We start from the raw sequence: 14,209 nt of genomic DNA on the forward strand, positions 1-14,209 counted from the left end.
TGGCTCCAAGATGACCGGACAGATAATTATATCGCTATTTGAGCACAGGGAGGCTCAAGTTAAAGTCTTAAGGTATTGAAAAAGGATGATGTTGGGATCAGTGTCAGTGGTTTCTGGTGGTAGAGGAACAGGATGTGTGTGTGTGAGTCTCATGTTTCTCCATGTTACAGTGTGTTATCTGATCCACATCTCATTTCCACAGCGAGAGGCTGATCCTGCACTGCTCTGCATCAGACTCACAAAAGGTGAGATATTCAACATTTATCTCATTTCATTATTTCATATGAGGATGAGGTTATCTTTTATTTCATTTTCTACCACGTGAATAACGACAAACAGTTTGCTAAATCAAGCAAACAGATGGATTTTTTTATGCTAAGTTCGACTGCCTTTGATTTTTCTTTTATTTTTTTATTTATTGTTTTAAAAAGTTTTGTGTTGTGTATGTGATGGTCTTAAGATACACAGCAGATTCATTAGAAAATATTCAAGATATTTAGTTTCTACAGTCATGGAGCTACTGTCTTGATCTAAAGGAATTAAATCCAGATTTCTTTTTTTTTTTTTTTTGGTCAGTAACTTATTTTCTTACTTTCATCTGTTCAAACTGAATTATATTTTGTACCAGAAACAAGCTGATCGGATGATCAGAAGATGGAGAAGTCGTCTTGTATTTGACAGGAATCTCTACAAGAACATTTGACAGTTTTGTCAGACCAAAATGGTGGATTATTCATGAATACAACGAGTCATCCAACCTAAACGCATGTGTGTGTTTTCTGATGTGACACCCCCTCCTCTCGCTGTCATTCAAATACAGTTTCATGTCACTGTTCTTTCATTTAAGATTTGGTTAATTTAAAGCAACTGAAACTAAACTTGGGTTAAGTTTAAGGAAGAATTAAGGTCATCGTTTAAAGAGACATTTGGTTGGAAGGAGATCATCCAAACAGGATCAGATGCTGCTGTAACTGTCATTGAACACTGCTTCAGTGTTCAAGTCAATCTTTTCTCATTAACAGTTCAAATGAACGGGACTTTTGAGTCCTTTTTGAAACAGCTCCACCCGCTTTGCAAATCTGGCTGAACCTGGTTTCAGGTGCTTTGTATTAGTGACACCTTTTCATTTCAGCTTAAAACATTCAAAAATTAAACAACATCATCATAACAAAACTTTGCACAAAATTGTCCACAGGAAGCTTTTTGGTAGGAGATGCGTTGCCTGCTGACAACCCAGAACCAGAACTGCTACAGAGAGCAGATCCAGAAGGAGATGTTGGCTCGGCTGGCTTGGAAAAACCGCTATGCCGAGCTTTACCCGTCCTGCAACAACCCTCGAAGCATCAGCACGGAGCCACCACAGCCGCCACACCTCCCTGCTGACCCCCGGTGAGCTGCTGTGTTCGTGTAAAAACTGAGACCGGAAGTCTCTTTGAAACTTCAGCCTTAACGTTCACCATAACAACATTTGTAAAACATGTTTACCCTCCAACCACCAGGGCCGTCCTGCCTCCAGTTACCAGGACACCTGAGAAGCGGAGCGACCTTCCTCCTCCTCCTCCTCCTCCTGTGCGCTCTGTGGAAGGGGAACAGCGGCCCACCGTGACCCCCCTGATGAGGCCAGTGTCCCACCAGACCAGATTTGCTCTCTATCAGGACTCCTCTCACCACGTATGAATCACTGATACTGCTTGATATTAAAACGTGTGTGTTCCTACTTTCAAATTTAAAAAAGGCACATTTGACTTGTTTCCAAAGCTAATCATGCTAATGCTCCTGTTGAAGACAACGGCGTTTGGTTGGTCTCTTATATTTCTTTCAAATGTTTAAACATGGCGTGTTTTAAACGACATGTCCTCTTGCAGGGGAAAGGACGGCGTCTGTACCTGCAGAGGCGTGGCCAGATCACACCTGAGGAGAAGTTTGATTTCCCACTGCTCTCGTCCTGGGAGTACGGGTGGAGGCTGGGTGAGATAGAGCCACTAAACTGATGACTGTCTGCACTTCATCTAATACTCACCGAGCCCACCACCATCATGTCCTCTTTGTTGTAGATCAGATTAATGCAGTCTGTCTTGATCCACAGGTGACTTCAGTCTGGATTACAGAACTCCGTCTCGTGCCAAGTCGTCAGTGGTGAAAAACACCTTCTACGCCAAGAACGGCGTGTTCAGCAGCCCATCAGCCACCGACAAACTGGGCTGAAGTTCAGCCTCCAGACACCAGGGGTCGCTCCTGTTCAGGGGGTATTTCAGTATCTCTTGGTCATATCCATTAAAACACAGTCCTTTTTTGTTTTGTTTTGTTACCACGTATTTTAAATTTTGTGAGACTGAATATTTTTTGTTTGGAAACTAATTGATCAGATTTAACAAATCTGAAAGGACAGGAAATATTCATGACTGTATCGAAGGGGCCTGCCCAGTCAGATAACTCCATCCAGAAATCCTTCCTCTAACACGCTCTGTTTAGCAGTCACACACCTGTAAGGTTAAGTATCTGCCAAGCTGATCCTCTGTGATGGATAATTAATGAGCTTCTGGCCAGGTATGCGTCAGAAAGATGTTCACCTGATAGCTCGATGTTTTTAAATGGTGAGCGGCTGCAGGAAATGTCACAAACCACAATGTTAAAAATTTTATCATGGTGATTCCATTGTGCTTCCTTCAAGCAGTGTAATTTATTCTTGTCATACAGATAAATGCAGGTGCATAGTCTAAAGTGTAAACTTATTTAATGTTTTGATAAGATCTTTTTATCTATTATTACTATTATTCCATCTATCTATTATCTTTTATTTCCTTTCTCTGCTCCCACGTTTGTTTCCGCATGATAAAACTCCCCCACTGACCAGAATTTGTGAACACGTTTCATGAAAAGTCCATCATTGTGTTTCTGACTGACCTGCGCTGTTTGTGGAGGAATGTGTTAGGGACTATTTTCAGCGGCAGATTAATCCACATTTGCTGCTGTAGCGAATATTTTCAGCAGCAGGACGGGATTGAGTCAAAATAAACTGCAGTTTATTTATATTGATGTGTTTTAAAGTTCATAGATTTTGTTGATCTTTATGGCACGGAGGAATAAGATGCAACAGGCTTTGGACACACAGAAAGTAGGATTAAACAGTTTACTGTACTTCTGTGATTAACAACAAATAAGAGGAGAATAATGTCAGTCTTTCAACATCTTTAAAGTAAAATAATTAAAGCCCAAATACTCTAATCCACTCTACTGCATATGAGCATGATGCTGATGGAAATGTGAAATGTGTATCTGCTTGAATACACCTGAACAGTAGCATGTCTCTAAGTAAACTGTCATTTCCTAGCCTGGGATCAATAAAGTATATCTGTCTATCTAAACTAATATCCAGATTTCCTATTGACAGTCACCACTTTGTCCTCTTTAAATTTAACTGCAAACTAATCAATCATCAATCAGTCTTTCCACTCAATGTAAAATATTAGATTAGATTAGATTAGATTCAACTTTATTGTCATTACACATGTACAAGTACAATGCAAATATCTTTCAAAAATATAAAAGCTTTTCATGTCATGCCTTTGACTGACATAAAAATTACACGCACACGAACGCGTGAACGCACACGTGACGAGAATTTCACCTTGTGTAGAAAACAACGTGTGAGCAAGCTCAGAAGAAGCTCTGACAAACCTAACCTGTGCAGAATCATGGAAAGTAATTTTCTCACAATGGAAATGTGAGGTTTTTTTGAAGAGTTTATAATGAAGAGTATTTCTTATCATTAGAGAAAACACACACTCAGGAAACATTACTAATGTAGATTTAGTAGTTTAAACAGCGTGTTAATCACAGTGCATAATAAAACTGATGATTTTTTCTCTGTGATGGATTTATTGTACTACAATAACCAAAAACAACTGGATCTTGTAAATCTAAGATGGTACATTTGTCAACCAGTAATTGAAAATCCACACAATTTGTAGCTAATGGGATAAAACACTGACATTTTCCTTTAATGCAGCAGTGCGACTATTGAGTCAATCTTTTTTAAGTCTACTCATCTTTGCACTGTTACAGAAAACACATTTTTAACTGCTGTAAATGTCCCTGTAAAAGTCTGTGATCTCATTAATGATGATTTTAGGGCTCAGAGAAGTTTTAGGCGGTGGGGAAGATCAGGAAGCCGGTGAAGGTGTGGCTGGTGCTGCTCTGGCTCGCCACCATGCTGTTGTACCTGGTTGCCTGCAGTGAGACCGTGTCCCCGGCCTCCAGCTGCAGGACCGCCGAGCCAGAGGTGACCAGGAAGCCATCAGAGGAGTCACACATTGTCATGTGACTGTCACTGCCCTTCACCAGTTTGAGACACGCCTAGAAGGGACGAGACAAATATCTGTTCAGTGTTCAGCGTCGTATCTCAACACAAAATGATCTTCTTATCCACCCAGACGTGATTCTGCAAAACTTCAGTTTAGTTGTTTGGGTTAATAAAAAGACAATAGAATAAAAATAAAACAGCAAACAAGAGAGAAAGAGATGCAACAAAGCTTGGAAAACAGTGGACATAGATCATAATGGGCTGCCAGAAAATTTCTTAATTTTGCTTAAATGCAGAAAAAGTACTCAGAAGTACAAGATACAAGAGATACAAGATAGGTTTATTTGTCACATACACAATCATACACGGTACAATGTGCAGTGAAATTTTTTATGTCCCTGCTACCAAAGAAAGGTAAGTAAAAATTAAAAATGAAATATTGTAAAATAGAAAAATTAAAAATAAAATTAAAAATGTGAGAATGTGCTGTATTTAAGTACTCTAAACTACTGATCACTTAAGTAAGTGTATTGTAAGCAACTCAAACATATGAGACTGAAGAAGACACCAACACAGACGAGTTTAAAGCGAACGAACTCTTTGGACTCACTCTGCTCTTGGCTGAAATGTGGTAACTGAAGAAGTAGACGCCTTTGACGGCACACGTGAACGTCCCGTTGGTCAGCGTTTCTCCTCGATACTGTTGATCCAACTCTGGCAAAATCTGCCTGTGGGGAAGTTTACGCCAACATTTCAGTTTATTCTGTTGTACTCTCGTATGTGTTGTGCTGCGAGTAGTGTATGTATTTAGTATGCATTTTAGGAGTCAATCAATCACTGTTGTTGTTAATCAACAATTGTGAAATTGTTGATTGTTTTGTTTGTGAAAATTGTGTGGACAAGTAGCATGAAAAAAAACTCAAGTAAAGTACAAGTACCTCAAATTAGTACCTAAAGAGTAACTAAACCCCTAAACCACTTTTTTCTGTTGAAAATCAATTTAAATAGGTATTTAGTAGGGTTACTGATTGATTCAGGTTCAAATCTTGCCATTTTAGCGGAAAGTATTTGAATTTTTGGTTTTGTGTGATAAATATGCATAGCAACCGCCCTCTACAGGTTGAAACCCCGCTATTACAACTGAATTGTGTGAGTGGCTGAGCTGGAGGCGGGTGACGTTAGTCAGCAATGTTTGACATTTGTTAGGTAGCAGGCTAGCTTCAGCTCGCACTTTAACTTTGGGTGTTTTTTGAGAGTTTTTTGATTTAGCATCAGTTAGTTTTAGTTTTAGTATTCATTAGCTGGTGGTAAGATTGCTTTCTCGGCCAGCCCGCAACACCCAAGCTGATATTTTCACGTTCTAGACGCATTTTTTGAATTTCATGGATGACGGAAGTTAAGCCATGACTCTGGGGTTTAGTTACTCTTTAAGTACAGTACTTAATTACAATCCCCTACTGACGGTAGCCACTGCATGTTCTTAACATCAGCATGTTAGCATGCTGACTTTAGCATGTAGCTCAAAATGCAGCCTCAGACCTGTTGAAGTTGATGGCCGTGTCCATATCTGGAAGGTGTGACATCACCCGTTTGTAGGAAAAGAAGGATCTCCGCTGGGTGGATGGGTTGAACGGTCTTCCCTTCTCCCCTGGCAGGCCTGGGTTACCAGGAAGCCCCGGGAGGCCCACATCACCCTTCATTCCAGGTCGTCCTGGGGGGCCCACCAGACCTGGCATGCCCTTTTGGCCCCTGACAGGCTGACCTGCCTCACCTGCTCATACCGAGAAACGCTTACTACAAGTCACAATGCTGTTAGTGTGAACTGACACTGAGGTGAAAGATTAACTGAGAAAATCCTGTAAAATGTTGGTCTACCAGTTGAGAACATGTTCCTCAGTAATTTCTTTTTTGTGACATCACCCTTTCTTGTCAAAGATTTCCCACCAAAATCCAAATGAACTTCAACTGAAAACAATCAATAGCTGTGTGAAAAAAGTGAACTAAGTGAACTGAACTTGAATTATTCCCTCAAAGTCATAAGACATATGGAGTAAATCTGATGCATCAGATTTTTATGTTCTCAAATCAGAGATATTGACAACATGAAATTGAAAATTCATGTTGTGATGTTGTCGTGTCCTTTATGAGCTCACCAGGGTCTCCCTTCTCTCCCTTGGGACCGTCTGCGCCGTTGCGCCCATGGGTGCCTGGTATCCCAGGAATTCCCGGGCTTCCACAGGACTGTGTGAGAACCGGGCCGACGTGAACCAAGAGCAGAAACAGTGCGGCACTGCAGCTAAGCCACTGGGGGGCCTGAATGGACACACACACAGATACACACACTTGCTTTTGTCCCTTATACTTTGTTCATGTTGAAACCATAACAATAACCTCAACTAAGCACCAAGTGGGAACATTAAAGTATAATGCTTTGGCTCGTGGGTGCCAGTTCTTTGTACCAATATGGAAGGTTTTCCTGTACCCGAATCAATGGTCTTCAATTTAGTTATTAATACATATAGAAAAAAAAGATATAAATAGGATGAAGTAAACCCCACAAAAAGCAACAAGTTGACAGTGACACAAAACTGAATACAAATCACAAAAAGCGCACACTGACATTCTCAGTTTGATATGACAGTACTTATATGGGGGTTTTGAATGTTGTAGCCCCTTACCCACAAATTACATGTACAATATAATATGAAGTGCAAAGTCCTATTTTTAAATTTAAGACATTTTAAAGTTTTTAAGAGCATGCAGACCTCCTGTTCAGGACAACAGCTCTAACGCTTCTGCTCATGCGTCTTTAAAGGTTAAACACAGTAACAAGGATTAAGATTAGACAAGAAATGCGATGAAACGATCCACGTCTGTCTGATTAAGTTATTTTCCCTTTCTCTCTGTCTTTGTCTTTTAGTTTTGCAGGATGCAAAAGTCTCACCATTTGCAGGTAATGCAGTCCCTCGTCCTGTAAAAGATGATTGCAAGCGGAGGTGAAGAGTCCTGCTTCACTGTGACAGCAGCAGCTCAGTCAGGAACAAAAGAGGAAGTGAAACGGTTCAAGAGTGCACGATTGCCGCTCTATTGGCGTTCACACCAGTCATTTCAGGATACAGAAAGAGTGACTGAAGCAGGAATCTAGAAGGATAAAAACTTCTGCTGTGGTGGTGGACTGAAACAAAGTACATGTACTCATGTGCTGTACTTAAGCAAAATCTGACATATTTATTTAATTTCTGCTCCACTAGTTTGCTTAAGGCAAATGTTTTCTTTTTTATGGCAATAATTTATCTGGCAGCTGTGGTTACTTTGCAGATTAAGGTTTTACATACAAAAATATGAGGCATTTAACTACATAAACAGCTTTCAAATGTTTCAATTTTTTTCAAAGTTTCAAACAGAGTTGTGATAGAGTTGTAATTAGCATTTTACTGCCCAACTTAAGCAATAAAATGCTAATTGCATTAAAGCATAAATAACAATAAACACAGTATTAACACTCACAGGGGATATTTTTCTGCTTTACGAGGACTTTAAGTACCGAGTATCTAAGTATTTAGTATGTATACTTTAATATTGTCATTTTACTGACAATTTAATTCAAAGGGGACATTATTGGTACTATGTATTTTTTACATAAAAAGCCGACTTGTAAAATATGTACAGAATTGGAAGGTAGGTACAAAAATATGGGGGGCAGCATATCTCCAGAGAAACCGCCAACTGATTGTTATTGTGTTTACTGCAGTTCTCTCTGGCTGTAGCTATGGCTACCGTTAGCTCAGTCAGTCTGTTTATAATTTTTGTTCTGTCTCTCTTTTTTATGTTTTGAACAAAAAAAATTTTGCCATATCATCCAAATTGTGAATTTAAGTGACATTTTGAAGCCAGGACTTTGGTTTGCTAGTGGACGATGAACTCTTGTGCAACTGCTCTGAGTATGACTAAAGATGAAAACGTTAGCTAAAAAAGATGAGCCCAGTTTAGGTAATCTAGCAGAGGCCGTGGTGGAAGACATATTCAGGTTATTTACGTATTCAAATATCTATCAAAGTGATTGTAAGAACAATGTATATTTTCACATAAAGGTCGAAAACATAACCAGAAACTCTATCTATCAATAAATATTTTGGAGTATAAATTATAATATTTTGCTCTATAATGTAGAGAGGTCAAAATTTAAAGTGATGTGAATTAAACCTACTCACATAAAACACTTTACTTTCCACACTTTCCACCACTGACCACAGATTTTCTACGTGTTTAAGCCTTCTTGCATTTTGTTCAGTGACCGTCCTGTTTGTTCTGTTCTTGTTAACATTTTTTGTCTTTACTGCATGTTTGGTTCGTTTCAGCAATTTATCATAACCTCATCTTTCATCTTCGTGAGTTCAGTGCCACTTTCATTTCATTCATCTGACAAATTGCCCACCAGAGGAAATGAAACTGTTTTACAGGAAGTCAAGAAAAACTCCACCTGCTGAAAAATTGATGATGAAGCATCATTGAGTCTGTCTTGTTAAGAAAAAAATCTCTCCTCCAAATTAACGTTTTGTTCTGTTTTCTCTGAGCTTCCTCTTTGTTGTTGCCTTAAGCACAATCTTGTTTCCTGGCAATGTTGCCAGTTACTGGATGTGAGTATCTGTTCCACAAAATATTTAATTTCCTTAACAGTATCAACAAAGAGCTGCTGCGTTCATGTAATAATTACATCCTGTGAAACTCTCTGTTTATTTCTGTCTTACTGAGATCCTCTTTCCATTTCTTATTTTGTCCTCTTGATGCATTGATACAAGCAACAGTTTTAAAGGTTAAATTTGAGATTTATATGATATCAATATCATTATTTGATATTATCTGTGGTTGGTATTTTTTATACAATCATAATGTGATATATTACCTAATTACCGCTCTATATAGAAGTTTTTGTTAGTAGTGGCGGAGTACACAATTCCCATATTGGATTCAATTTGCTTTTCCAATTCCAATAAGAAACAAATTTTTATCTTTGTTTGCTCCATATGCTGTTTAAAAGTGAGTCCGTTGACTAATTTAATTCCCATGTACCTATAATCCTGGGCAGTTTCAATTTCTGTACCATTAATTGTGAAGATGGCACGTTGATACGAAGTGGACTTAATTGAGAATAAAGAACAATTCTCTTATCAGCATTCAGTGCAAGCTTGAGATTATGCAGAAGAGCCTGAACATCATTAAAGGGAGGTTGTAATCTTGATATAGTTGAAGGGGAGACGAATGCATACAAAACAGTGTCATCTGCATAAAGAATTGACATCATAACTCTGCGATGGGGTCATTAATCTCACCATACTTTATCACATTATTGTATGTTCTGTTATTAGATGTGGACATTTTGGTTGCTGTCATAGCGCAAACTTCAGTAGAACACAAACGGCTCACATGAAAGTTTGGTCAGCAGTACAGTTTTTTCTTCTTTGCTGAGTGCAATGTGAGGTGAACAGTTTGATACTGTTGGTGAATTTTTGAAGTTTCTTAAATATATGAAGGATCTGTAAAATAACACTCTTGGTCAAAGCGTTTGGTTTTATATTTTTACTTCATTTCATAAAGTTTACACAAAGTCGTTCACTCATCTTAAACAGATTTTGAGTCTGCCTGAGTTTGCCTGCTGTAGCATGTAACAACTTGTTTATAATGTTTGTATTCGTTGTTTTAGCAAAGTTTTTATGCTTGTTTTGTTGATCATGTCTCCATTTTAATCACAATGAGACTTTACCTGGTTAAATAAAGGAGAATTAAATGTGAAAAGTAACCAACATGTACTTTCCAAAAAGGTTAAAGGGTCAGGTTGAAGGAAGGGAAGACATTGTGTTGCAATCAAAGAGCTGTCCAGTAAATCTGAGTGAGAGGACTTGTTGGTGTTTCCCGTCCTGTGGGTCAGTGAGGCTACAGCAGGAAGCCAGAAAAGATGCTGTAACCTTCCCGTTTTCCTCTCATCCCTCTGTAGTCTTTAGTCTCCAGCCAAACCTCCTGATCCCTGGCCAGGTAGACCGCCAGGCTGCCTGAGGTCACCTGGAATGAGTACCGGTGCATCATTTAACACCAAGGACAGACGACTTTCAAGGACAACCTGAAGCCATGTTTGCTGAGTATCTGATTCACTTTGAGTAAAGTGTTATTTTTCATACTGTGCGTACCTGTCTCCTGCCGCGGCGATGATCACAGAACGCTGCCAGCAGTGTTTCATCCAGCTTCATCAGCACACACAGTCGCTCGTCTAAAGAAGCATGGTACACAAAGTAGTACGTTCCAGGAATCCGACACCTGCAACATACCAATTTAATTAGTTCTCTAAAAGTTTTTCCCCCTCTTATCTGGTTGGTCAGACTGATCACATAGGATGTTTTGCCAGCTGGAGGCATGGCTCTGTGGATGCAATGTCATTCTGCACATATTGGATGCATTCATGAAATTTTGTTCGGATATTCATGGTCCCCAGACAATGAATCTGTCTGACTTTTGTGATCTCCCAACTTTTCCTCAAGTTCCACCAGGGAGCTGAAATAAAATGAAAGTTTGTTATTCATGTTCTGCTATGCTAACATTAGCTTTAAGCTCAGCGCGCTGCTTTTCCTGGCTGTAGACTCCAAGTCTTGTTTACATTACAGTGAAAATTTGTGCTAAAAGACTTATGGGTTTCTGTGTTAAGAAACACCTGAAGCGTCCCGTTGTGATGTTGTAGTCATCGTTGATGTTGGTGATGACTGTGGTGAACCGAATGACGCTAGCTCTCAGGGGATATTCGTTGGATCCTCTCGCGACGCTGAAGGCTGCCCTCTGTTGGACATCAACAGCCCTGCAAAGAGAGCACAAAGAGATGCTCAGAGCCGGATTTAACCCACCATTAAATTTTGAGAGAGGGCCTTGTGAGTTAATTTCCTGTTCTATTTTGTATTGTTTAAATTATTCAGCTAATCACACAGTGAATATGAGGTTGTAGAGCAGCTGCCTCAGTCAATAATTCAGCCTTAATGCTCAGCTCAGTTTCAGCATGAACTGTTGGCTCATCTTTGTTTAACAATTCAACAGATCAACAGAAACTGCTCTGCTGTTCTCATTAGAACACATGTGCGTGGCTCAGGGGTTTGTCTGAGCACATACCCTTGATCTCCTGGTTCTCCTGGAGGTCCGGCCATCCCTGGGAACCCTGGCTTCCCCGTGTCCCCGCTCTGACCTCGTTTCCCGGAGAATCCCATTATGCCAGGCTCCCCCTTCTCTCCCTTCTGAAGGCCGAGACCGCCTTGCCACACTGCTCCTGTGAATGCCAACAACAGGCAGGTCATTGTACCGAATAACCAGACAAACTGGCCTGCTGTGGCTCACTGTTTAAAGAAATAGTTACAGAGAAAGAATAAAGGAATAGTCTTTTTGGAAATAAGCTGCATTTAGATGAGAAGGCGAAAATCAAGTAAAACAAAGTAAGGAGCTGGAGTCAGGAAATGTTTAGCCAAGCTTAGCATGAAAGCAGGAGAAAACAGCTAGCCGGGCTCTGTCCAAACGCTCTTTCTCGTTTGTTTAATCCACACACAAAGAGAAACTAATAAACACAATTTGTGGTTCTGCCAACTGCTAATCTTTTTTATGCTAATCATTGCACACTTAACATGCTGTCCAGCATACTTTTATTTCCACTAACTCTTTGAAAAAATGTTCTTTCATCTAGTTTGTCCATTACAAACAGTTGTATTTATTTTAACTGTTACTATCTTGCATTTTGTCTTTTTTTACTGGAGAGCTCACAGTGAAGAGGCAGACGGGAAAAGACAGAAGAAAGTGAGAAGCGGTTTGACAAGCAACAAATGACCAGCGCTGGAATCAAACTGTGAATGTTTTGCTCCAGTCTTGTTGGTTTTTCTTTTTTCTTTTGTTTTTGTATATGTATATTTGTAAGAATGAATTTAACTACACAAAATGCCCCTGTTTTTAAAAATGTAATTTGCCGCTACAGGACGAAAACTAAAGGCACAACATGCAGCAAGTTTGCTTCCAAAATCGCAAATAAAATTGAATCTCTTGGTTATTTCAGCAAAGTTTCGCACCTCAAAGGGACGATGAGGACAAGATGATGACAAAACAATTTAAAAAGTGTCTGTACAAACTTTAGATGGGTCAACATGACCGCTCCCGACCTAAACAACCCTGAGTTTGTTCTCAGCAGGTGTGCGTTGGATACCTGGCTGTCCTTTCTCTCCTTTCTCTCCGTCACGACCGTCTTTGCCGGGCATCCCGGGAATACCTGAGGACGGAGAGGTAGATAAACAAAACAAGAACAGATGCCCGCATGCACTCACACAGGACGCACATGGACAAACATACCTGGCATTCCTGGCATCACTGTCGCTGGGCAGGTCTCCATGGCAACCAGCAGGGGCACAGCCAATGAGAGCAGGGCGCCGATCAGCACGAAACTGTGACGGAGCATGATGGAGGACCTGACAGACAGAAGGGGAGACAAAAACCGATGAGAGGAGAGACTTCATGGAGGAGGAGACGAGGAAAGCAAAGAAGAGACAAGTTTGAATAACTGGAGAAGTAGAAAGGAAAAGAGATTAGAAGGAGAGAAGAAGGAAACAGACTAGAAAGAAAAAAGAGTGCAGGAGGAGGAGAGAAGAAGAAACAGGTGGGGAGGGGAGGAGACAAGGACAGAACTGAGGATGCTGAGGTAAGAGAGGAGGAGGAGAAAGAATGAAGAAAAGAGGAGGAATGAAAGAAGATGAAGAAAGTGAGGAGGAGAATTTTAGGTACAAAGTAGGAAAGGAGGGAAAGAAAGGGAAGAGAGGATGGGAGGGAAGAACAGGAACATGTGGAAAGCTTAGGGAAGAAGAGGAGGAAAGAAGGAGAGGACAGAACAGAGGAGACCACAAAGGAAAGATGAAGACAAGGGGACAAAAACAGAAGCAAAGGAAAGATGAGACGAAAAGAGCAACAGTGAGACAGCACGAGGAAGGGAAAGGAATGGAAAGACAAGAAAGGATGGCATAATGAAGAAGAAAATCAAGAAATTCAGAGGAGACAACGGGACAGGAGAAAAGAGGTGATGAATGGAAAAGCAGAGAGGAGAGGAACAAGATGGAGACGTGACGAGGACAAATGAAAATCAAGGAGACAACGGAAGAAAAGAGGAGATGAGGAATAAAGAAAAATGAGTAGAAAAGAGAGGACATATGGAAAGACAGGAGAGGGAGAGAGGGAAGGAGGACAGGAGACAAGGACACAAGAGAGGAGGGAATGTAAAAGAATAGGAGGAGAGGAGACAAGGAGATAAGGGAGGTGTAACAGCATTCAGCTCTGCCACAGGGCCTCTGAGCAGCTGAATCATGACAGAAAATGAAAACAAATGAAATGTGAGGTCTGATCAAACTGATCAAACATCAAAGACCTCAAATTACACAACCAGGAGCCCATCGTGTTAACAACAGCAGATTCTCTCTTACACTCAAATCTCACTGACTTCACTTTAGTGAAATCCAATCAGCTGACGAATGTGCAACATAAACGTGAGAAATGCTTAAAACTCACCTGAGGGAACAGACGGATCGCAGATCAGTGAAACCCACCACAGTGAGCTCGAAGCAAACCGAAGTGGAGCTGCGAGTCCTGCGGCAGCCTGAGGAGGAAGCTGAAACAAAACCAAAGATTCAGCAGCTTCGCCTGTGGAAGTGATTTCCTTTGCCAACTGCATGTAGTTCTGCAAATCTGGGAGGTTACTGAGTGTGGCTTCAGCAAACCAACTTCAGGTTAAGTTACGCTTAACTTAAAAACTGTCTTAAAATGAAGAAAGGTTAAATTCAGACCTAAGTTTGGGTTTCGCTCTGAATCTAGATTAAACACTGAAACTTTATCCCCCAGTTTTAACTTTAA

At 40.3% G+C, this 14,209-nt stretch overlaps 3 protein-coding genes across 3 annotated transcripts; 1 reads left to right on the forward strand and 2 right to left on the reverse strand.

The window, feature by feature from the left end:
- The first annotated feature begins 227 nt into the window (after positions 1-227).
- Positions 228-3,650, forward strand: LOC124056959 (protein ATP6V1FNB). Its single transcript, XM_046384947.1, has 5 exons — positions 228-245; positions 1,196-1,389; positions 1,500-1,671; positions 1,866-1,968; positions 2,087-3,650. The coding sequence occupies exons 2-5, from the start codon at positions 1,214-1,216 to the stop codon at positions 2,203-2,205; spliced, it is 570 nt and encodes a 189-aa protein (XP_046240903.1). The 5' UTR covers positions 228-245; positions 1,196-1,213; the 3' UTR covers positions 2,206-3,650.
- Positions 3,651-3,792: 142 nt separating this feature from the next.
- Positions 3,793-7,442, reverse strand: LOC124056957 (complement C1q subcomponent subunit B-like). The gene is made up of 5 exons (XM_046384945.1): positions 7,248-7,442; positions 6,457-6,616; positions 5,843-6,074; positions 4,914-5,031; positions 3,793-4,356 (listed from the first exon to the last, which is right to left on the reverse strand). Exons 1-5 carry the CDS (start codon positions 7,248-7,250, stop codon positions 4,147-4,149), a joined length of 723 nt encoding a protein of 240 aa, XP_046240901.1. The 5' UTR covers positions 7,251-7,442; the 3' UTR covers positions 3,793-4,146.
- Positions 7,443-9,865: 2,423 nt separating this feature from the next.
- Positions 9,866-14,022, reverse strand: LOC124056958 (complement C1q subcomponent subunit C-like). Its single transcript, XM_046384946.1, has 7 exons — positions 13,868-14,022; positions 12,665-12,780; positions 12,522-12,584; positions 11,450-11,603; positions 11,004-11,144; positions 10,486-10,612; positions 9,866-10,360 (listed from the first exon to the last, which is right to left on the reverse strand). Exons 2-7 carry the CDS (start codon positions 12,768-12,770, stop codon positions 10,235-10,237), a joined length of 717 nt encoding a protein of 238 aa, XP_046240902.1. The 5' UTR covers positions 12,771-12,780; positions 13,868-14,022; the 3' UTR covers positions 9,866-10,234.
- Between the last annotated feature and the right edge of the window lie 187 nt (positions 14,023-14,209).

The sequence above is a fragment of the Scatophagus argus genome, chromosome 3, assembly GCF_020382885.2.
Source record: "Scatophagus argus isolate fScaArg1 chromosome 3, fScaArg1.pri, whole genome shotgun sequence".
In the NCBI taxonomy this organism is placed as follows: Eukaryota; Metazoa; Chordata; class Actinopteri; family Scatophagidae; genus Scatophagus; species Scatophagus argus.

Bases quoted from the DNA above. Each gene is read 5' to 3' on its own strand.
- LOC124056959 (XM_046384947.1), top strand. From the start codon at position 1,214: ATGCGTTGCCTGCTGACAACCCAGAACCAGAACTGCTACAGAGAGCAG. The intron at 1,390-1,499 runs GTGAGCTGCTGT...TCCAACCACCAG, and splicing joins CACCTCCCTGCTGACCCCCG to GGCCGTCCTGCCTCCAGTTA. The intron at 1,672-1,865 runs GTATGAATCACT...GTCCTCTTGCAG, and splicing joins ATCAGGACTCCTCTCACCAC to GGGAAAGGACGGCGTCTGTA.
- LOC124056957 (XM_046384945.1), bottom strand. The intron at 6,075-6,456 runs GTGAGCTCATAA...CGGTATGAGCAG, and splicing joins GGGAGAGAAGGGAGACCCTG to GTGAGGCAGGTCAGCCTGTC. The intron at 4,357-4,913 runs GTGAGTCCAAAG...CGTCCCTTCTAG, and splicing joins ACATTTCAGCCAAGAGCAGA to GCGTGTCTCAAACTGGTGAA.
- LOC124056958 (XM_046384946.1), bottom strand. From the start codon at position 12,770: ATGCTCCGTCACAGTTTCGTGCTGATCGGCGCCCTGCTCTCATTGGCT. The intron at 12,585-12,664 runs GTATGTTTGTCC...CTCCGTCCTCAG, and splicing joins AGTGATGCCAGGAATGCCAG to GTATTCCCGGGATGCCCGGC. The intron at 10,361-10,485 runs GTACGCACAGTA...TACTCATTCCAG, and splicing joins ATCGCCGCGGCAGGAGACAG to GTGACCTCAGGCAGCCTGGC.